Below are 24,828 nucleotides of genomic sequence, written 5' to 3'. Positions count from 1 at the left end.
CAATGATTTTGTATATCAAATGCTTTTGCACATTTGTTTTCGTTTCAATGTACACAAGCTACATTTCTGTTCAGTATAAATTAATTGGTTTTTTAAGTTTTCGTAATAAGGTGTAACGGGGAGGTTGGGGCGTGCCCGGTCCAGAATATGGGTAAACGGGACTAGTGATGTCATAAGCTATCATGTATTCCTACGCCGGCTGTTATAACGCAGGTACAGTACTGAAACAAATATAGCTTAAATCTTGTATTTGAATTTTTAAGTGTTACTAATTAGTGTTCCCAATGTTAATTTCTTCGATTCCTATATTAAACTCTTTTTAATAAATGTAATGATCAAATCATTACAAATTACATGTCGCGTAACTCAGTTAAAAATAGTTGTTTTTGATCAGATAAATTGAAATTTGTATATCGTTTGTAACGATAAAGTAAAATTTTAATTGTGTCTTCGTTAATGTCTTAAAATTGAAATTCAATGTAAGAAATTATTAATTAAAAAAAATACAACAAGTAATAAATTAAGAAAAAAATATTTTACGTTACAAAAACAAATCCTTGATCGTAAAACATAAAATATCCAATTTTAATTAGGATCTAATAATTTTGCTACAAATTAGAAGAATGTCTAATAAATTGCAAAACTATCTTCAGCCAGATCACCTTTGGAATGCTTGAATGTACGTAAAAACTTGCATCATAATTCCATAAGCGTTGCGTTCTTTACATTAGAATAGAAAATTTCTATTATATTAGAAATTTAAAATATATAAGCCCTCCTGAAAGATAATATAATCACAATAGACTGTTCCTCGTATTCCCGTTCAGATTACAATAAATGTATGATTTGTGGAAATTTATATATTTTTGCATTATGTATTTCGAATTCATTTTTGTCCAACACTGTCATTCCGTACATTTCTATAAATACTACGATCTAATACAAACATTCATAGTCCAGTAATTACATTCAAAGTACCCGTAATTTTTCAATATCAGAAGTACAGAGCAGTCAAGGAACCTGTCATAAATTTTCCAACATAGATCGCAAGACTACATTTATTGAATTTCGATTGACATTTATGGTAATATGCGCAAGTCAATTTATTAAACAATTACCATACGCGAGACCGCCTTTACATTTTGAATCTCCGCGAAACAAGAAATTCGAAATGGCTCATTTCGACCACTGTCTTAAGAGTTCTAGCGTTAAATAACATCGTTTTAAATTTCACCTAGCTGTAGGCTCTACGAATAACAGGTATTCGTAATGTCACGCGCGTTTTCCATTGGTGGGCGAGGACTGGGACTAGCTACGCTGGCGTAGGTCGACGCCGTATGCGCTCAGTCGGTTGCGCGCCGGTCGGCTGTGTGGATGGGTTTGTGTGGATCGTTAATCGGTGGTTTTTGGTGTACATCGACAGGTTTTTATGCGAGTACTCGGATAAAACGGTGTCGCGGGCTATCCTTACGAGAAGGTAAGTGAAGAGTTTTGTTCGGTTTCATTTCGAAAACGCGATTGATCTTGCGTTTCATGGTCGGCTGTCTCGTGACGGCTAACACTGCGGAGATAAAAATGGCGTGTGCCGCCTTTAGCTTCCCCGATTTCTCTCCACTGCAAGTTCTTTATTAAGCGTGTCCCGATTCGCGGCTGTGACAGTACACGAATTGTCTGCTCACGTTCCAGCGAGCTGACGATACCGTTCGTCATTTATTCTGAACAGTTTCACCGGAACGATCGCTATCTACGAGTGGCGGCATCGATTCCAACGGCGAACCTGCCCACTCTACGATCAAATAAACCCGTTCCTCTTTTTTTGCATGTCGCCTCGGTGACACGGTTGCTCGTAATGTTTTTCTTTTTGCGTAACCGGCAAGAAGCAGGCACGCGTCGAACGTGTACGCGTCCCGTTCGATCATTCTCGTTTTCATCCTGAAATAAAATCGCAAACGCCGTACTGTATGTACCGCTCGCTCGCCTCGGCGCGTTCATTTGTAAGCACCTTTAATTTCCGCTACACGGTGTTCCATGAATGGTTTTGTTCACCTGTCAAGACGCCCTATCTGTTGCTGACCTAATTCCTCTTCCCACTGAAAAGTCCGTCAGGCATTGTGGCGATGTCGACCGCGATCGGTCCACCGAGTGTTTCTTTCACCATTGACCTGCAAAATTCTCACGAATATCCTGCTCGAACTTGCGACAAGAATTCTGGGAGGGAAATATTACATGAGAACACGTCATTACCCGACTGATGTCTTATCTTACCTCTAGAAATCTCCCCGATTATATTTTCCCTGTGAAGAATTCGGTACGTGGAAAACGGTGTGTTACGACAGATAATGTAATCGCTTACGTCTCGTTTATTTTGATAAACACGGGGCATTTAATTCGGTTCGTTGATCGTCACGGCCAAAATAAACTGCCAGGCACCGCGGTTTTTTAGATGGTTTCGGACATGTCACGGAAGGTGTAGCCCGCGAACGTACATCTGTGCAACGGTACGCTCATACGATAATCATTATTTATATTTATCCTCCGTCGGGACGAATTAATAATGCCGACCTAATCGGGCGGCTTCGTTGTTTAATCGGTGACGCTGTTATAAATTGACACGGCTCGTTTTGCACCGAATGGTTTCGTCACGGCACCGAATTCGCTGCTGAGTCATTATTGAAAACCTTTGAATCGCTCCTGAAGTGTCAGAAACGTGTGTACAGACCTTAATGTCCGAGGAAACCGTTATTTTGTCGATGCTCAGAAGCGTACTTCCTCGCCATCGTATGTTACCAGAAAAAAAAGGATATTTTTTTATATGTAGTTACTGTTTGTAATTTTATATCGTTCTAACAGTCGTGGAATGTGTTCGTTTGATACGTGAAATTCGAATGTTCGTATACGTGACGTTACATGGAAAATAAGGGGATCGTTTAATCAAGCTCTTTTCGATCAAGCAAGCTCCTCTTAGTGTTGTGTTTACAGTTACGTCACCGTTGCCGGGTTTGGGCGTGTGCGCGTCTTCTTCAGCATAAATTAATAAATTAGTGTCGCACCGATCGCCACTTCCGGATCTCAGTTTCGGCGACGTCTGGCCAAGTGATCGCACCGGAACCACTTCCTGATGTTAACGTACTGACTCGGCGAAGGCTGGGTCACTCGAGACCCGACATTTCGATTTCGGAAGTTTTCGAGGCGACAGACGCACGCCGCGTGTCCTGTCAGACTTAAATTTAGGACCACAGTCGCGCGTAACGTGTCATCTACATAAGTGGCGGCGTCAATTAAGCGTACTTCCTTTCCGAAGCAGGAAAAGAGCGGGAATATTTAAATTTAAAGAGAAGTCTTTTTCATTCGAAAGGAAGATGATCTTTAACACTAGAACTGCCGAGCAGTTGAACTGATTTTTAAACATTCTTTTACAGTAACCGTAGAATTTTGTTGCTTAAGATGTCGGTTAAGTTATATTTTAATTTGTATATTAATAAATCAACTATTTTAATGATTTCTTGAAGAAGCATTTATATGCTTTCAATTCTTATGAAAGAATAAATGAGGAATGGGTTATTTTGACTGATCCGGTAGTTTTAGTGTTAAAAAGAAAAGTTATTCAGTAATTACCTTCGATTTACTTTGTACTAGGAAATGACAAGCAGTTACCGGGTAATACCACAATACTCCAGTCTAAAAATACCTGCGGGTCGTTTTTAACTCTTCTGCTCTGATTAACTTGCCTGCACTTTTATGCCTGTACAGGGAAACGATATTGTAATATAAAAAATTGCGTACTGCGGGAACGTTATGTGGACATTGAACTACGCCTGTCAATTTTTTAACTTTTCTATCTTTTCGGAAAGCGAATTGCAAGTAATTCTAACGATTACAGTCATGCAACTGCAACGAATTATTTCGAATAAAACTTGAGGAACGTTCATTGGCACGAACTGATTAAGAACAATGTGTATTCAAAATTATGTAATACATTGTTCCTTGTAAATTTGCTTCGTATAATTTCGTACGATCCTTTTCGTTATTCCCGTTTCTTCAGTTGTTCATGACACGAAGTTCGTAAAACTGTAACTGGTACGAATTTGATTTCATCATTTGCATAATGCTCGTGCAACTTCCGGCGCCTTGACTTTCCTTTTTTACCGAGAGAAACAAGTCTTTTCGGAGGCATCGTTATTAGTCACGTTCCAGTTTATCGATATCTAGTACTCGTCCAATTAATGGGCACTAACCGCCTCATGTTAAACGGATACAAGCGAAGCCAGTGTTCGTTGAACCGGAAATACGGTCGACGTTTCAAACTATTCCATTTTTTCCCCTCTAATTTTACGACTATAATACAACGAAAGGACAACAAAGAACAATTACCAGTAAATGCGTACATTATTGAAATTAAATCTTTGAAGAACAATAATATTTTCTATCAAACTCAATTGAAATTCACAAATTATTCACAAACTTTGGGACCAGTTACGTATCAGGTACAAGGAATGCTATAAAACAATAGAAAGAGACGTTTCGAGTCATAGTTGTCGTATGCCGATCAGATTCTCGCAAGTCTTTAGTTCTTTTTCCATTTGTCGGCGCGACGCGATCACGATGAATCACGGCCAGTATATTTATACGTCAGAAACTTTTCATTTTATCGGGGTAAAATTATACGCGGCCAAATTCATCGGATTCCCCGCGGTTCGTTCTTTAACTCGAGAGAACTTTGTTCGCGCTTGGTTTACATAGTAACCTGAACTAGCGATAAATCAGCGAGAAATGTGTTAACCCTGTTTATCGATTGAGACGATCAACGAGTTTCTCAGGGGGGAATCCCCTGATCCAAAGATTCGTAACTCGATCAAATTTTCGCGTATTTGTAGAGCGTAACAAAGCCGAGTTGGATGGTTAAAAAGATTGGATTTTTGTTCCGTTTGTTCCAAAGATGATTCCAAATGGGTCCAGTGTGTGGATTTTCCGTGTTCCAAAAATAATCTCCGCGTATGCATCCTAGTTCTGTGCCACGATGTGTATATACTCGGCTTGCCGTGTGGCGGCAGCTCGAGTTTTCGTTCCCCCGGGTTCCTACTGCATGTGTTGTGTGTGTGTATGTGCGTGTGTGCAGTGTGTAGCACGTTACGCGAATTTTAGGGAAATCGTGCTCGTAACCGTTGGAGATGATTGGAACGACAAACGGCGACAACGGGCCGAGCGAACCCGTTGTCCAAGTAAATGACGGAGGTAACCAAGTCGGCCGACTGCAGATTAACGTTAAATGCGGACGTGACGTATTACACGCACACTAACCGTTTGCTCTATGCACGAACCGTCACCTCCATAATACCCACGATCGACCTTTTTTTTCGGCCTTCGTACACCGGCCTCCACCTCTTTATCACCTCGACCGCCATTATCCGTCGCGTTCCGCGAAAACCGTTGCCCGTTTGTTCCTTTTTCCCCCCGAATTCCCTAGAACAACACCCGTTGTACATTTCTAGGGGATCACTAGACGTGGGAACAGGTGCACCCCACGAACAGTAATCGTCCACGAAATGATCGTTGACACGTTGAATGACGCACGATTTCATGGTACAAAATACTTGAAATGAAAAAAATATAATATTAAATCATTTGATTGAATTGCATTGTTATTATTGCAGGTTCATCTAGCTGAATGTCACCATATTAGTTAGCATTATTTACAATATAGAAATGCTTTCAAATAATCATGGTTTAATTGAATGAACTATAGTAATTCGATTTGGTTGGGGGTCACCGGTGACCCCCATGGTATTTAACGTGTTAATGCTTGATCCTCGGATACCAGGTGGTTCACGCATTAACACTAGAACTATCGAGTACTTAAACTGACTTTTGAAAATTTCTTCGTGAGCCACAAATGTATATTTACTAAGATTTCAAGGAGCTTATATATCGATTTAGGCATTACTAAATCAGTTTCCACAATAATTTCTGGAACAAGTATCTGTGTTCCAATAATCCTAAAAGAAAAAGTCGGGAATGGGTCATTTTGATCCATCTGGTAGTTCTAGTGTTAAATTTCTATAAAATTTCATCAAAAACATTCTCTTGACGGGAACGATCGAAGAACATTCGATCGTACTTGAAGCGTGAATCGAACCTAAGGTGAGCGCATTTTCCAGAGATTGAACCCGTGTTATTTCGCCGTTATGTTTAGTTATCGCACAAGTAATCGGGTCAACCATTATCTCTCGTTCGACCGGAGATAAAAAGGAAGCCGAATGTCGTCAGATTTTCGCGTCTCTGTTTTTTTGTGGACATACTTGGCGATCGTGGAAAAATTACAGATGTCTACCACCGGTGACCGTCGCGAAAACAGTGCCACTGTATTGCCACTGTATATTGGTAATTTCGCCGCCGGTCACCGGTGACCGTCGCCCCAGCGGACACGTCGCAGCTTCAACGGACCCGGAAGACGGATTCTCTATGGCGACGTTTTCATTAACCCTTGATAACGGGCCAAAGGTTCCGCGGAGAATTATTATTAGTTGCATCCGAAATTCCTTGGCGCTCGCAGCGCTTTTCTGTTTGCCGACGATGACTCGGCGCGCTCGCCGCCGCGCCGCGCCGTAAGGTCAAAAACCTGGAACTTGCGGGGATTCGTAGGAAGCAGATTGGATCCGCCGCAAAAACAGATGCAATCGATAAACCGACTGTTTTGCCGGTCGCGTAATCTTCCCCGTGGCCATCGACGACGGCGAGCCGACTCGCCTGACTGATATTTCCACGGCGAAATATGTTCCGTTGGTTTCGTACCGAGGACCAATCGGACCGCGGCGGTGTTCCTTAGATCCGACCCAGATTAGCCGCATCGGGGACGGTTGCTTTTTGATGAAGTGCCCTCGACGAGCAATTCTATTCCATTTTGAATCAAAGAATGCTGAAGTTACGTAATAGTACACAACACTTATTCACGATTTGTTTATTTCTGACGTAAGTCCTTTTATAGATTGTTTCCGTCCTTTCTCAACCCGTTGCCTCGCTACACCGAGATAGTTTGAATTAACCCTCTGCAATCGAGAGTCACCGTTTGATTCGGTACGGCAAAATGATAAAGTTTGTATAATCAGTATGTGAAATACTGAGATAAAACAGCTTCGTCTCGGAATTTATGTAAGTTTTCTCATTGGCTAGTTTCAAAGAATGTCGTCTAGACCTCATCGGAAAATGTTGCAAGTTACTAGTGAAAGACTGTCGGGTGCAAAGGGTTGAGTATCATTCTTTTGTTACTATTTTTATATTAGAACATATTTTGTGATAAATAAACACGGATAATATAGTTTCGATAAGGGCAATCTTAAAGTAGATACGCTAGCCGTAGGAAAGGGCAACTCTGTTATCTCATACGATGCTTTCCCTCGTTATGCGTTCGTCGAGGGACTAGCGCGGCGAGCAATTAACGAGGTATACGTAGGAAGCGGTTAAATAGAAGCTATTCAGCTTGGATTTTGAAATGCTTTTACATTTACAACTGTACGATCAATAATTTTAGGTAACCCGCTTAACATTCGTGTGAGCCAATAAACGTTCCCAATGCTGTATTCAGAGGAGACACAGCCAATTATTCCGAGTAAAGAGAACTAATGGCGAAAACGGGTAACAACGGTAGGAGCGAGGCAGGTTTAACACGTCGTTACTTCGTTTACTCAATATTCGAGCCAATGCATCGTCTAGCTCCGCTCTTAACCTCATTAGCTGGCGAGCCCCTCCTTCCGAGGCAAATAAAGTCGCATTGTTCACGGCATCCTTCGGACAGGGACGGTGGAAATCGCTTTCTTCCTCTAGCTGTCACTGATTCACCATTTCGTTAGTTCCTGTCGTCCACGAAAAATCGAACGAGCAACAGAATTAGGCATAGAATGTTGCTTAACAGTAGAACTACCCAACAGTTAAGTTTCCTTCTCTGAAATTTTCTATAGGAACTCTACGAGCACGTCTATTGGTATTTCGATTAACTTATAAATCAGTTTGTCATTAAATCAATTACTTTATTAATTTCTCAGAGAAGCATTTGTTATATTTTCAATACTTGTAACAGATAAATACAGAAATGAGCCGTGTTGATCCGTTTGATGGTTCTAGTGTTAAAGCAAGATTTAACAGATGAGCCAAAATGTCCTCTTTTTAGAACTACTACTACTTTGCAATTATTAAAATTACGAAGATGTTCCTGCGAAAGGTTGTAAGCTAAATCCGTGCATTTGTACTAGTGTTCCTATGATATATATGAATTGTTCTAATTTTTATAGAATATTCTAAATAGGTTATTTTAATTTTTCGGTAGTTCTAGTGTGAACTTACGAATTACGAGCCGTAATATAATCACTATAGTAACAAGTTTCCAGAAGGAATCACATTCGTGTTTATACCGCGGAAAGAAACCGCAGTTCTTGAAATTTAGGAACGCTTACAAATTATTTTAAAAAATTGTCGAGTACCGTGAACTTGGGTATCGTTTCCAGTACTTGATCTGACCAAATTTCTCCCGGATTCAGGTACGTTCGGGAGGCACTGTTCTGTGCCTGAAGATGTCCTACTCGCCCTAAAAATTGCAAACAAACCTCTCGGCAGTTGCACTCAGTGAATAAGAGAGAAAAAAATTAAAAAGAGGCTCTCCTTTTGAGACAGTCCTTTATATTCGCTAGAGTTACCAGAATACTGTAAGAATACCGGCGAAGGGGTGCTCGAGTGCCCCTCCGGGATTGTTGGCAGGTACCGAACTGCACACCGGGTGCTCCGAGAAAAAGCGATGCTCGAAAAGAATCTCGTGCTTCTTCCTACAAAAGTGTATAATAAAAATCGAACCATGTATCATCGTAGAACTCTTTGTCGCCATATTTTCCTCTTTTCTTCTCTTAATATTCGCCTCAATTTTAGAACCGGAAGTCGAAACGAATGTCGATAATACTCCCTTGTAAGTTGTAATATTTTTCATTGTAATGTTGCCATACTAATGAACTATTAGTAGAAGAAAATTGATTTTCATGAAAATGCACATTGATCACGAAAGTTCCAGTGGGACCACCCTGTACATGCTGCATATCGCGAGCATTGGCGCCACGGTGACTCCGGTGGAAAATCAATAGCTCGACGCTGTGTGTTCGTTCGCCGCGGCGAGTTCATCTTACCTTCGCCGATGCGGCGTCTAGAGCGTCTAGTCAGTAGACGTGTTACTTACAAGATACCCTGTTAATTCTTGTTTATCTGACTATCTCATGGGTAACTCGGGTACTCGTGTGTTTCATTAGATAATGGAGACCACGTTTTGAGTATTTCTCAATTTTACATAAATCCAGTTGCACTTGGGTGGTGGATCTTAGCCACCACTCGATTTGACATAGCAAAATTATCAAGTTTTATGTATAATATAAAGCTTTGTGCAGTGCATCAATGTGTTAGGTATTGAAATAAAATCGTTTTGGAAAATGTTGAATATTAATAGTGAAATACTTTCGAGGGTGAACGGTTATTCTAGATAGCATATTGTATGTAGGCTCTATGCTTTGACCTGCGGTTGAGATTTGGTTGAGATCCCGACCAGTGTTCAGTGTAAGGTTATTTGCTCGGTATAGTAGGTTCTGTATATAAATACTGCGAAAACTAAAAGTCCAGTCTATACAAGACATAGGGCCGCACACGAGGCACAAGGCAATTTCTTTTTCTCTCAATGTGTCGAGCCAAATGCTTGAACTTGGAATAATTGTTATTATTCAAAAGTGAATTGTTCTCATAAAGTTTAACCTTTTACCTACTATACGCCACTATAGCGGCTCAATTCTTTGTCGATAATTCTGCACATTATAATCTAATCTAACCTAATTGCACAGTGGAAAATTCTGTCAGTCTCGAATCGCAACCCTACATTTATGAAGCGCAGACTGCGCGAAATCTTGCCGTACAGAGGTATAGCTTCGAGGCTAATAGTCCCGTCGTAGTTGAAAAGTTAAAGACCATTAACTTTGTCTAAACAAGCTTTCAAAGAACATGGCATCCACGAAAAAGAAAAGAGCGAGAGGACAGTTGAATCACGGAAAAAGAAACCACTAAGAAATTTTTACAAAAATAATAATGATACGAGGCGAATGAAAAAACAGAAAATGAAGTATAAAGTTAAAAATGCGTATTTCTAACAAACGTAACAAATTCACTGTTAATAACTCATTTTCGAATTGCTCCACTTAAAAATTAAATTGTCCCCGTATGAGCACATAGGGAATCACGAGTTTAGAAACCGACGGGTGTACGACGATACCGGGTGTCCGTTACATCCGGATTTTCTCGTTTCGCCCGCTCGTTTCCGGTCCGAGGCGCTCATTACCCGGTCCCTTAGCTTCTGTTCTAAGAATCTGGAGCGGTCGAAGAAGAAGGCCTTCGTTCGCCTCAAGAAAAGGTCATGGACACCTGGCTTTTTGGTGTCACGGACGGTAGCAAGGTGAAGGCTTCAGCTGAGAAGAATCTTCTTGGTCCCTTGATGTTTACGATCGGCGAGTCGACCGTAAGCGTGATTAATTTGATTTGGACGGGTTGACTTTTGGACGCCGACACCTGGGTCAACTTCGACCCCAGGTTTTTAAAAGTCTTGCAATGATTTATGTCTATCGGCTCGCCAAAGCGACCGACGTGCCTCGAAAGTACATCATTGGGAGATGAATTTAGACGAAAGACTGCCCGGAAATTCGAAATCCGAAGGACGAACGCCTTTCTAGGAAATTGATCGTTCTAGTGTTTCTGAAGTTTATCGGTGAATCAATCGAACACCCATTTTACATTTTAACGCTTCATCGCCATTTCGGAGCCTGCCATTCTTGCTTAATCAGTTAAATGCGCTTGACGAGTATACTCGTCACTTGAAAGCACGAAATAATGCTAATTGTTTCAACGACTAATTACTCGCTTGTTCAAGTAAACATGTAGTTCTTTTTCATTTTGCATTAATTCTTTATTTTAACACTAGAACTACTGGATTGGTCAAAATGACCCATTTCTGATTTTATTTTTACCAGTTATTCAACAGATAACAGATGCTTCTCTAAAAAAGCACTAGAGAAACTGATTTAGCAATACACCAACTGAATTGCAAACCAATTGAAGTCTCAATAATTGCATTATTGAGGTTTCTACAGAACAATTTCAAAAAGACAATTTAACTGCTCGGTAGTTCTAGTGTTAATCTATGTCAAGTGCATTTGTTCTGTGTTCGACGTGTACCTTCGTTTGTGGTTGATTATATTATTCATCACACGAGAAACTTAAAATCAAATTCTACCGTTAATTAGACGAAAAGGTTTCTAAATTAATTACTGTAAATAATCGACCTCGCATTACCAGTTTGTAAATTGGTTGCGCAAGAAGAAGGTCTGCGATCACTTGTCACCAGAACGCCACCGACCGAGCACGGAGTCCTAGTTACTTTTCGCTGGATGGAGGACGAAACTAGTCCGGCCGGTCGTGGTTACACGAGCGTCGAGACGACGAACGTTGCAACGTTACGTAGTGGCGTTACATTGTATATATGTGTCGCTATAGTATTCTTTTCTGCTTCTGTCACCAAGAAAAAAAAGTCATGAAGTAACTAACGCTGGTATGACTACAGTTAACACGTTAACTGCCTTTTACTAGACAACAATGCGAATTAAGAACCTTAAGAACTATTTAACAATCAATAACTATCTTCAACGCCGCTTATCCCTGTTCTGAAACAATAATTGGCAAGTGTTCAAAACGTTCAAGATTCTGTGGCAACAATCAAATAGCTTAACATGTATGCCCTTACGAAAATGATAAAAATATATCTATTAACACATCTTGCGCGGGTGCTTTGTCGCCAAATTCGCTTCCCAAAGTCGCTTCCCGCTCAAGATGCGATCTGCACAAAACGACTTTAGTCGCTTCCTGCGCAAGATGTGTTAAGATTTCAATTGACACTAGAATCACCAAGCAATCAAATTGACTTTCTGAAGTTTCTCTGTAGAAGCATCTGTTCTTCCCTACAATTGCGAAAAGAAGAAATCAGAAATGGGTGATCTCGGTTGATCTAGTGGTTCCACTGTTAATACATCGGAAGCACATTGGTGAACCAATTCGCCAAAAGACTTCTCGGAAAAGTGTGTTTATCCGTGCAAAAATGGTACAAGTAGAAATCCAAGATGAGTCCGTTTCGACTCGTTTGGTAGGTCTGGTGTTAATAACGTCCGTCAAAATCGACGTCAGTCGCAGCGCGTCTGTCATTTGAACGCTCGTGTGACCACGGTCCAACGCGGCGCGTCCACGGCGGACTCGCGCGGGCAGCCTAGCAAAAATCCAAGGAAAACCACAGTAAGCGGATACGGGCGTCGTTCCTTGACGGGTAACAATTTCACTGCCGCCTTGGCGATGACGAGGGGAAAGATGCTGGACCGTACGGCGCGTAGGGCGACACCGATATCTCTCCGCGGTGGTAAAAATCGGCCGCCGGTTAGAGACGGACGTGCACCGACGTGACGCGACGCTGAAAAATAGACGGGGTGCCCGTCTGTCCCACCTCGGACACGTTATTTAACCTTTGCTCGAGGAGTGGGACTCCAACGGGGTCACGGATGCCGCTCGACGCGTATCGGGTACTTTCGAATTTCACACGAGTCTCCGTGAATTATTCCTAACCGATCTCGTGATCAACTCCCATTCGATTCGATTCGATTCGATCGAAACGGGATACCCTTGTTCGCGGACTCGTTCTTCCTTCGAGATAATTTAGAGTCGTTGGAACTGTCTGTTAACACGTTCACTGTCACGAGAATCTTGGAGGTTTGACACATCGCTTATTGTTTCGCGGTAGAGAAAGGTAGAAGCGATTATTAATTATTTCGTATCGTAATTCTTATGTAACTATGTTATATAGTTACCAATAACGTTTAGTATCTTGGTGTTCGGTATTAATGTTGTTTAGTAACAGGGGAATTGAGTGCATAATGGTATTTGGTAACTAGATATTGCTTACTAGTGTTTGGTAACTGGGCATTAGGTACTGATGATATTTGGTAGCCAGATATTAGTTACCAATGGTATCTAGTAACTAGACATTAGGTAGTGATGCTATTCGATCAAAGATAGGTGACGACTTTCTTCTTAGAGAGCAATTATATATTCCCAGGTTTCACGCGTTTTCGTTTATATTTACCTTGCAAAAGATTCGTTAAGGATCGGCGAGGTCTCGTTCGAAGATGGACAAGATACCAGGCGTTCGTTCCGACCTAATTTTTTAAAGTGGGCTCCTCAAGGGATCGAAGGTGCCTGGTGAAAAAGGAGAGAAGAAAGTAAAGCGGGAACGTACGAGGTTTCTTAAGTGTCTGGTAGACACTTACGGTGAATTAAGAGCAATTACACGCAAGCAGCGACATACTTAATGAGAATTGCCACGGAGAGGAAGAGAGAGAGAGAGAGACGCGCGCGCGCGCGCGAACATTAGTACCTTTGCACCGTGTGGGCGGAGTGAAATGAATCACAAAGTGAACGACACGATAATCGGAGAAGGTTGACCGGACTCGGCTTGCTTTCTGTTGAACTTGAATTAACCAGAAGAAAAACCAAGCTTGTTGCTCGAAGCACACAGCGATTCTATGCTAACGTAACATTTTGTCCTTACCGCTAAGTCTATTGAACAGCCAAATCGCGTGGTTCCTGTTTTCTTATACATAGGGAAGTATACTTATTGAAATCACAACTGACTCGCACTTTAAACTGCGCAGTAAACCAGTCTATTTGTCTAATAATCTCCCCAAAAAGAGTATCTTCCCAACGGTAGCAAAGGAACAGTCCCGAAATCCATTTATTTTGACTCATCCGTAACTCCAGTGTTAAAGTTGCGAATATGAATCACCCTGTACTTTGGTTTATTTGTACAGAAAGAATCATGTGTCTGATGAATTTCGATCGATCAACAGAACGGATTGCTCAGGTTCAAAAGTCTAAGTACAGGGTGATTCAAAAGTAACGTATCACCTTGACCTTACAATATTGTACTGTGTTTCAATCCTGCTGAAAAGAAGGAAGATCCACCAAGACTCCCGATGCCTGAATTTTGAATGAGTTGGAAGAATCGTTGAAAATTTCTCTATATATGCCGGTTGGTTCGTTAATAACAGATATTCTATAAACGTGAAAAACGTATTAACCCTTGCGTCGGTTCCTTCGAGACGCAACGCGAATCGTCTTAAGCTGATACCTAATAAGGTGAACGTACGGTCGGCGCTTTGAAGAAAAAAGATCGAAAGATCACGCCCCCTTTCATTCAGAATCGTTGGTGTCCGGTAATATTCTGCAATTACGTGACTCAATCGCGAGGAATGGGATAAAGTGCGGATTATTCGAGTCGCGGCGCGATGAACGGTCGCTGGTAGCGGACGAAATGCAAAACAAGAGGTACTTTATGCGCAGTCGTGGGAACAGAGGCTTCCTGTCCGCTTTGTAAATCATCGAAGGCCCGGAATGGCTGGTCTAGATATCTCCCCAGGTACCGAATAAGATTTCCCAGCTTTGGCTCATCACATGAAACCCCATTGATTCAATTTAATCCTGGTAGCTTCCGAAAAGCTTGAATGATCCTCGTTGCGGATGTCGTGCTGTAGCGCGAGTCAAACGGCACGAATCATTTGGGCGGAGCGCAGCTTCTCTCTCGTGAGCCACTTTGGAACCTTTGAAGCGGCGAAGGACCTTAATAGGCGATGAACTCATTCGACCTGGTCATCGCGCGCGATTACTTCCGACGGTGTGTGCCTGATTCAACTGAAATACATGCGAGGTGTATTTGCATTGACGCGCCGAGTGCCACGGTGGCCACCGGTGACCGGCGCTACCAGGTTGATTGAAAACAATAACGATATATGAGACAACTAATGTTGATGGTGATAATAGATAATTGTAACTAATATGTAGTTACTAATGCTTGGCCACTAATACCTACTCATTACGTAGGATCAGTAAGTGGAATCTAGTTACTAAATGTCATTAGTACCTAAAATCTATTTAGTAAATACCATTAGTAATTAGATAATAGTAACACAGAAAGAACATAATAAGAAATACATAAAATGCTCAGGTTCAGCGTTAATCGTGCTCTCAACGAAAGAAATTTCGAATCTTCTAACCGCATTAATGCGAGACGTTTGATCGTCGATCAAACTGACGCTGGGGATATTGCTAGTCGTATCCTCCTTCGTGCGCGTGTGCACTCGTCCATACGAGTTTCTCGGCAGTGTAGGAAATTACTCGATTCCGGTATCAAGAAAGAACGCGACGTGTGTGCCGGTTGGTTCGATCTCCATTGCTACGCCATTGGTGCATATTTCGCACGTGTGACATCATTCGCGTGATGTAATCGCGCGTCGGGGTACTCCCACTCGCCTCGCGGAACGTAACGTTTACGCGCCGCGTTCGGCCGTTCCGTCCTGAAAATAAACGGTACACGCACTTGACAATAGTGCGAACTGGCCATCAATGAACAACCGGGGACCTTCGATTGTCATTCATATCGAACTGCAAACTAACCGTTCTATGATAGTGAAATGATTTTTATTTCACTGAAACGTTAATTAACATATTCATTAAAAGACTACCGGTGCGTAGCGTCCGAAGAGTGCAATTAGCGAACGGAATAATCATCGCAGCTCCGAATTGGCATTCTCGGGAGATTCTCGCAATGCTTTTTTTAAGTCTTCCGCGAAGCGAACGCCGGCACGGAAATTAATAATACATGATCTCGTAATGATATCATCGCTGCGATCGGATAAGCACATTTTTATAACCCAACGGGAACTCAAGTAACGTGGCCGAGATTCTAGAAAGCTTGATGCACTGTTAGACTAGTTCCATTTCTAGCTGATACCTTGCTCTTCGCGTTTCGCCCGTTCAACATTAATGAAAAAGTGAATCGCTTGTGTACTGAAAGCTACGGACGTGTTACATAAGTGTTCTGCAAGGTGATACGATGAGCATGGCCACGCCCAGTAGCCACGAATAAACTTCGTTTTCTCCGAAAAAAACCTAAAAGTTTATCTACACTGTGTACGGTAGGCGTTATTAGTCACTATGGAGGGGATTGGCCCGTCCCAATCGTTTCGAACGGGCCAATTGCCTTTGCCGTCTCCAAAAAAAACCAATCCTATCCATTAAACTACGTCTAGTGGGCGTTGAAACATTATTTGAAAAGGATAGCCACTCCCATTAACCTTGATAAGCTCCATCCATTCGTCTTAAATTGAAATTTCTCCAATGAAATCCTTTTATTTTATTCATCCATGAGTATTAAAAATCGGCAGACAGGCGTGCTTTCATCTTCGGTGGCCTTGAAATTTAATTTCCTTTTTAAAAAAATTGAAAAAAGAAAATCTATTGATTGTTTCAAGAATTTCTAGAGATACACCGCGTTGGTGCACGTCAAGGGAAAAAGGTTGTGCAAAATATTCGAAATTTCATTCGAATTGGGTTGGCTACTTCTAGGACACCCGGTGTATAGGGGCACGCCCAGCTCTCTTCACTCTCCCGTCAGAATTGTACCACGGAAAGAAAAATGTAAACCACCGCGTCGGCCGGGACGATCGGGGAGGTTTTTAATTCAGTGTTCCGCGAATTGAGCGCGCGGATACGATTATTCCGAAAGCATTACGGACCGGTCACGCGTTCACGACGTCGTGGAATCACGAGCACTTTCGTTTCGGCGCGTCGATCCCGCTTAATTACGAGGGAAAGAACGTTCGTGACCGTTATCTCGTCGCCCGACGTAAAGCACACAGCAGAGAGCACACGGTAGACCGGAGATAAGATTAGCTTGCAGCTCTTATCTCGGCGAAGTTGCTCGAGCCGGTCACCGGATCGCGTTGCGAATAGAAAACAAAATAGAAAAGAAAAAACAGTGATCAGGGTACAGAGTTATTATGCGTTTGCTTATGGAGATTTGGTTGGCGGGTTTCACGCGAAGCTTCGCCATTCATACGCTGCCGTTAATGTTCTTCGAGTCTTCTTTGATCCAATCGCGTTTTCATTGTTTTTGGGCACGAGCAAGTTTTGCAATGGAAATTTAACACTAGGTTTATGGGACACGTCAATTTAACGCACATCGAGTGTGACGAACGTTATTTCATAAATATACGATTTTGATACAGTTACGTGAATGTGTATTCTAATCGTTTAGTGTTCACCGTATAATTTCCAAGATCTACATGAACATCATATTTCTAAGAACAATAGAATGAAAGTGTTGAATGTAGAATGAATCTAATGTTAAGAAATGATTGTCGCATAATTTTTTCGATGTCCAATTAGACGTTATTCTTCTGTTGTTAATTGTTATGCTTTGAAGTAAACGGGGATGCAAGCGAACACGGAGTTCTTGTTTGTTTCTGGTGAATTATTAACGACAGAGTGATTCCAGCGACCTGGATTACGTAAGATGTCACAGGACGAGGGCTTTAATGTCACGTTATGTTTTGTTTCAGGAGCGCCCTTTCGAAGGGTAAGATAGAAGTGAGTTGTTGGTCCGATTGACAAAATGACGACCGACATCTCGGTGGTGCGCGGGGGTTGGGACCCCACGCTACAACAAGAGATTGTCGATGAGTACGAATACGACGGGGGAAACTCGAGCTCGAGACTCTTCGAACGTTCACGAATCAAGGCGTTAGCTGGTAACTATTCTTTTTTGCTCACGACCCTTTGAGGACTGATTAGTAGACATAGGGCATAGAATATATAGAGAAGTTGTATTATTAAAATATGAAGATTTAACCTTTTAATTGGAGATAACGAGTTAACTCGTCAGTCAAGTTCAATTCCACTTGTCAGTGGTCTTTCGTTTTCGTGTTTATTGGATTAATAATTGTATTCCAGCAAATCATAATGTTCCCGCTAATGCGAGCTAAACAATATTGAAGTGTATCGTTACTCATTGATCACGGTATTGATTAAATTCATCGCGAATCGTTCGGAAATTTTTCAACATGTTAAGATCTAAAAAAATTAGCTTGTATTTCATTCTTCTTCCTTCCTATTAATTTGGGAAATGTTTATTTTGTATAAAGGTTCGTTGTCTTCTGATGAGATATTCACCTGATCCTGAAAGACTTTTTTAAAATATTATTCTATGTTTATGATGATCTTTAGTCTATGTAAAATAAAAGAAAAATTATAATGAAACTATTAGGGAAGGAAATATTGTACGTAACTGTATTTTGTTACATACTTTGAACACTGTATCGTTTATTACCACATCCTTTGATACAGATATCACTTTGATAAACTAGATATTTTAAAGTCACTGCTGTTTGAGAATAGTTCTTAACAGTTGTTAGGCGAACATCAATCTATCAGTTTTGTGCACTTAAAGTTTGAAAATAGTATCGGTGAAGAAAAATGGTAAATAGAGATAGTCTGATAAATTACGATGAATCCGGAGCCGATTACGATAAGATTGTCTCCAATTTGAAAGGTAAAAGCAGTGAAAACTAATCTGTGGATATTTAGTTACTAAATTTATAATTATAGAAGTTATTGCTATTTGATTATAGCATTGTTCTGGTTCATGTTATTTTTAATAAATTGCAGTGCCTTCGTAGCAAAAACGAATGAATCTATTTGAAAAAATGTGAGCTCCCATCAAAGTCTCTCTCCCATCAAAGATTCTCAAAATACTCGAATTTAATTGCATCTTTTGTTATTTCTTCTTAACCCAGGTGAACGTGAATTAGTACAAAAGAAGACTTTCCAAAAATGGGTGAACTCCCACTTAGTTCGCTGCTCATGCCGAATCGGCGATCTGTACGTCGACCTTCGGGACGGGAAGATGCTAATCAAGCTATTAGAGATCCTCTCCGGGGAACGTTTGCCGCGACCAACGAAAGGAAAAATGCGAATTCACTGTTTGGAGAACGTCGACAAAGCGCTGCAGTTCCTTCGGGAGCAAAGGGTGCATCTGGAGAACATGGGTTCCCACGATATAGTCGACGGGAATCCACGGTTGAGCTTGGGTCTGATCTGGACCATCATCCTACGGTTCCAAATCCAAGACATCACCATTGAAGAGACCGATAATCAAGAGACGAAATCAGCCAAGGATGCCTTGCTCCTCTGGTGTCAGATGAAGACAGCAGGCTACCATAACGTGAACGTACGGAATTTCACTACTTCCTGGCGGGACGGTTTGGCCTTCAACGCTATCATCCACAAGCATAGACCAGACTTGATCCAATTTGAGAAACTGTCCAAAGCGAACGCCATCTACAATCTCAACAACGCGTTCAATGTTGCTGAAGATAAACTAGGCCTCACCAAACTCCTCGATGCAGAGGATATATTCGTTGACCATCCTGATGAAAAGTCCATTATCACCTACGTGGTTACTTACTATCATTACTTCTCCAAGATGAAACAAGAAACTGTCCAAGGTAAAAGAATAGGAAAAGTTGTTGGTATTGCCATGGAGAATGATCGTATGATCCACGAATACGAGAGCCTAACTAGTGATCTGCTGCGTTGGATAGAGGGTACCATTGAGGCCCTAGGCGACCGCAGGTTCGCCAATTCTTTGGTAGGCGTTCAGTCTCAGCTCTCGCAGTTCTCCAACTATCGTACCGTAGAGAAACCTCCAAAGTTTGTAGAGAAAGGCAACCTGGAAGTGCTTCTGTTCACGCTGCAATCCAAAATGAGGGCTAACAATCAGAAACCCTATACACCTAGGGAAGGCAAGATGATAGCCGACATTAATAAAGCTTGGGAGAGATTGGAGAAAGCTGAACACGAAAGGGAACTGGCTCTTCGCGAGGAGTTGATCCGTCAAGAGAAGCTGGAACAACTGGCAGCGAGGTTCAATCGCAAAGCTAGCATGAGGGAGACCTGGTTATCTGAGAACCAGCGATTGGTTTCCCAGGACAACTTCGGTTTTGATTTAGCTGCGGTAGAGGCTGCTGCCAAAAAACACGAGGCTATCGAAACCGACATCTTCGCCTACGAGGAGAGAGTTCAAGCAGTGATGGCAGTATCTCAGGAGCTAGAAGCCGAGAACTATCACGATATCGAACGAATCAATGCCCGCAAGGATAATGTCCTCAGATTATGGAATTATCTTCTGGAATTATTGCGAGCTAGGCGGATGCGATTGGAACTGTCTCTGCAGCTGCAACAGAACTTCCAGGAAATGTTATACATCTTGGACAGCATGGAGGAAATCAAGTTGCGTTTGTTGACCGACGACTATGGCAAACACTTGATGGGCGTGGAGGATCTTCTGCAAAAGCATTCTCTGGTCGAAGCTGATATAAATGTCTTGGGAGAAAGAGTAAAAGCCGTCGTCCAGCAGAGTCAAAGATTCTTGGAACACGGTGAGGGATACAGACCCTGTGACCCTACTATTATTGTTGAACGCGTTCAGCAGCTCGAAGACGCCTATGCTGAACTAGTCCGTTTAGCCGTGGAACGCAGAGCCAGACTTGAAGAATCCCGCAAACTCTGGCAGTTCTACTGGGATATGGCCGACGAGGAAAACTGGATAAAGGAGAAGGAGCAGATAGTGTCGACTGGAGACATCGGTCACGATCTGACTACGATTAACTTGCTGCTGTCGAAGCATAAAGCTCTAGAGAACGAGATTCAGTCCCACGAGCCTCAATTGATGTCAGTGGTCGCGGTCGGGGATGAGTTGGTTCGTCAGCAGCACTTCGGCTCTGATCGTATCACAGAACGACTCCAAGAAATCTTGGGAATGTGGAACCATCTTCTCGACTTGGCCGCCTTCAGAAGAAAGCGCCTGGAAGAGGCTGTTGACTATCATCAATTATTCGCTGATGCTGATGACATAGACATCTGGATGTTGGATACACTGAGATTGGTGTCTTCAGAGGATGTTGGTAGGGACGAGGCCAACGTTCAGTCTCTGTTGAAGAAGCATAAGGATGTCACCGATGAGCTTAAGAATTATGCTACCACTATCGACCAGCTTCATCAGCAAGCGTCAGGTCTCGGCGAACAGGATGCTAAATCACCAGAAGTGCTTGAACGACTGGCTTCCATTGACTCGAGGTACAAGGAGCTGATGGAGCTGGCCAAGCTGCGTAAGCAGAGATTATTGGATGCTCTGTCTTTGTACAAGTTGTTCAGCGAATCAGACGGGGTCGAGCAATGGATAGGCGAAAAGAACAGAATGCTGGAGACCATGGTGCCAGCCAAGGATATCGAAGATGTGGAGATCATGAAGCATAGATATAACGGCTTCGAGAAGGAAATGTATGCGAATGCTTCGCGGGTCGCTGTGGTGAACCAATTGGCCAGGCAATTGTTGCTCGTGGAGCACCCGAACTCCGAGCAAATAGTCGCTAGACAGAACGAGCTGAATCAGAAGTGGGCTGAATTAAGAGAGAAGGCAGATCACAAGAGGGATGCATTGAATTCTGCTCACGGCGTACAGACCTTCCACATAGAGTGCAGAGAGACTGTGTCTTGGATAGAGGACAAGAAACGAATCCTCCAGCAGACCGACAGCCTGGAGATGGACCTCACAGGTGTAATGACTCTTCAGCGTCGTCTCAGCGGCATGGAACGCGATCTGGCAGCTATACAAGCTAAATTAGACGCTCTGGAACTGGAAGCTCAGAATATTCAACAGCAGAACTTGGAGGATCCTGAAGTGATACGCGACAGGATCGCTCAGATACACACCATCTGGGAGCAGTTGACGCAGATGTTGAAGGAGCGTGACGCGAAATTAGAGGAAGCTGGTGATCTTCATCGATTCCTGAGAGATCTGGATCACTTCCAGGCCTGGTTGACGAAGACACAGACCGACGTTGCCAGTGAGGACACTCCGACCACATTGGCCGATGCGGAGAAGCTTCTGACGCAACATCAAAACATCAAGGAAGAGATCGATAATTACACCGGCGACTACCAGAAGATGATGGAGTACGGAGAGAGACTGACCAGCGAGGCCGGCGACGGTGATACTCAGTACATGTTCCTGAGAGAACGTTTGAACGCGTTGAAGATGGGCTGGGAAGAGTTGCATCAGATGTGGGTGAACAGGCAGATCTTGTTATCGAATTCGCTGAACCTGCAGGTGTTCGATCGCGATGCCCGCCAGGCCGAAGTGTTGCTGTCCCAACAAGAGCACGTTTTAGCAAAAGATGAGACACCTGTGAACTTCGAACAGGCGGAGCAAATGATCAAGCGCCACGAAGCGTTCATGACTACTATGGACGCGAACGATGAGAAGATCAACTCGGTGGTGCAGTTTGCTGGTAGACTGGTTGACCAGGGACACTTTGCTGCAGACAAGGTGAAAAAGAAGGCGGAGAACATCAACGAGCGCCGGCAGATCAATCGCGACAAAGCGAACCAGTACATGGAGAAGTTGAAGGATCAGTTACAGCTGCAAATGTTCCTTCAGGATTGCGAGGAGTTGGGCGAATGGGTGCAAGAGAAACATATTACCGCGCAAGATGAGACCTACAGGAGCGCCAAGACGGTGCACAGCAAGTGGACCAGGCATCAGGCGTTCGAGGCGGAGATAGCGAGCAACAAGGATCGTCTTCAACAACTGCAACAGGCCGCTGAAGACTTGATCCAACAGAAGCCTGACTTAGCCGAGATTATTAAACCAAAGGTGGCAGAACTGGCCGACCAGTTCGAGGAACTCGAAACCACTACCCACGACAAAGGTGAACGTCTGTTCGACGCGAACAGGGAGGTCCTTATACACCAGACTTGTGATGACATTGATTCCTGGATGAATGAACTAGAGAAGCAGATCGAAAGCACGGACACCGGGTCGGATCTTGCGTCGGTGAATATTCTGATGCAGAAGCAACAGATGATCGAGACACAGATGGCGGTGAAGGCGAAACAGGTCACTGAGTTGGACAAACAGGCGGAACACCTGCAGCGTACCGTGCCGGATGACAAGATGGAAGAGATCAAGTGCAAGAAGGAGAAGGTAGCGCAGAGATTTGCCCAATTGAAGGCGCCGTTGATCGACCGCCAGCGCCAATTGGAGAAAAAGAAGGAGGCATTCCAGTTTAGGCGTGATGTTGAGGATGAGAAACTGTGGATCGCCGAGAAGATGCCTCAGGCGACCAGCAGCGAGTACGGCAACTCTTTGTTCAACGTGCACATGCTTAAGAAGAAGAATCAATCGCTACGCACTGAAATCGAGAACCATGAGCCCAGGATTAATTTGGTTTGCAACAATGGACAGAAATTGATTGATGAGGGACACGAAGACAGTTCCGAGTTCCAACAATTGATATCCGAGCTGACCGAGAAGTGGAAGAAGTTGAAGGATGCAGTGGATGACAGAAACAAACATTTGCTTCAAAACGAGAAGGCTCAGCAGTACTTCTTTGATGCGACCGAGGCGGAATCCTGGATGAGCGAGCAGGAGTTGTACATGATGGTAGAAGACCGTGGCAAGGACGAGATCTCTGCCCAGAATTTGATGAAGAAACACGAGTCCTTGGAGCATGCTGTTGAGGATTATGCAGATACTATACGCCAGCTTGGGGAGACCGCCAGGCAGCTGATCAATAATCAACATCCTCTAGCTGATCAAATCGCTGTTAAGCAATCGCAGGTAAATAGATTTATTATTTTATTAGTTGTTCTCTAAATATAGATCGTTGCAACGAAATAACTGAGTATATATGATAATGCCAATAGTTGATGAAACATGTTACAAATATTGTTTTCCATAACAGGTTGATAAACTGTACGCTGGACTGAAAGACCTAGCCGGAGAACGAAGAGCTAAGCTAGATGAGGCTCTCCAACTGTTCATGCTGAACAGAGAAGTGGATGATCTGGAGCAATGGATCGCGGAGAGAGAACTGGTCGCCGGAAGCCACGAGTTGGGCCAGGATTATGACCATGTGACTCTTCTATGGGAGAGATTCAAGGAATTCGCCAGAGACACCGAAGCAATAGGTTCAGAGAGGGTAGCAGCAGTGAATGGAATCGCGGATTCATTGATTGCTACTGGACACTCAGATGCAGCAACCATTGCCGAATGGAAAGATGGTTTGAACGAAGCTTGGCAAGATTTGCTTGAGTTGATTGAAACACGTACACAGATGCTTCAAGCCAGTCGAGAACTGCACAAATTCTTCCACGATTGCAAGGACGTCCTTGGCCGAATTTTGGAGAAACAGAATGCGATGTCCGATGAGCTCGGTCGCGACGCTGGCTCTGTGTCTGCTCTACAGCGCAAGCACGGTAACTTCATGCAAGATTTATCCACCTTGCAGAGTCAGGTGTCTCAGATCCAAGAGGAATCCGCTAAGTTGCAAGCTAGCTATGCTGGTGATAAGGCTAGAGAGATAACGAACCGTGAAGGCGAAGTGGTGGCTTCTTGGAACAACCTTCAGTCTCTCTGCGAGGAGAGAAGAGCGAAACTGGAAGACACTGGCGATCTCTACCGCTTCTTCAACATGGTCAGAACTCTGATGATCTGGATGGACGACGTTGTGCGCCAGATGAACACTTCTGAGAAACCTCGAGACGTTGCTGGAGTCGAGTTACTGATGAACAATCACCAAAGCCTGAAGGCTGAGATTGATGCCAGGGAGGATAATTTGTTGGCTTGTATTAACCTTGGAAAGGATTTGTTAGCTAGGAATCATTACGCCAGCACTCAGATCAAGGAGAAACTGGCGGCTCTCACTGATCACAGAAATGCGTTGCTACATAGATGGGAGGAACGTTGGGAAAACTTACAGCTCAGTATGTATTCAATATGATACTATGCTATTTATTGTTATCATTCTCTTTGTTAAGTAAGTAAAA

At 43.0% G+C, this 24,828-nt stretch overlaps 1 protein-coding gene and 1 long non-coding RNA gene across 9 annotated transcripts in view; one reads left to right on the top strand and one right to left on the bottom strand.

The window, feature by feature from the left end:
* The first annotated feature begins 1,307 nt into the window (after positions 1–1,307).
* The window catches only part of beta-Spec (spectrin beta chain), a 39,488-nt gene continuing 15,967 nt past the window's right edge, over positions 1,308–24,828 (top strand). For all 8 annotated transcript variants that reach the window (XM_031982886.2, XM_031982868.2, XM_076366206.1 and 5 more), the window contains exons 1-4: positions 1,308–1,477; positions 17,502–17,690; positions 18,735–23,620; positions 23,745–24,765. In XM_031982886.2, the coding sequence (XP_031838746.1) occupies positions 17,555–17,690; positions 18,735–23,620; positions 23,745–24,765 (6,043 nt within the window). In that variant the 5' untranslated portion in view covers positions 1,308–1,477; positions 17,502–17,554. The remainder of the gene's footprint in view (positions 1,478–17,501; positions 17,691–18,734; positions 23,621–23,744; positions 24,766–24,828) is intronic.
* On the bottom strand, positions 1,448–2,509 carry LOC143174391 (uncharacterized). Its single transcript, XR_012998269.1, has 3 exons — positions 2,266–2,509; positions 2,003–2,162; positions 1,448–1,932 (listed from the first exon to the last, which is right to left on the bottom strand). It is a non-coding gene; the product is annotated as an uncharacterized LOC143174391 (long non-coding RNA).

This window comes from Nomia melanderi, chromosome 3 (genome assembly GCF_051020985.1).
Source record: "Nomia melanderi isolate GNS246 chromosome 3, iyNomMela1, whole genome shotgun sequence".
Classification (NCBI taxonomy): Eukaryota; Metazoa; Arthropoda; class Insecta; order Hymenoptera; family Halictidae; genus Nomia; species Nomia melanderi.
Note: the sequence above shows the minus strand (reverse complement) of the source record. Positions and strands in the feature narration are given on the sequence as shown.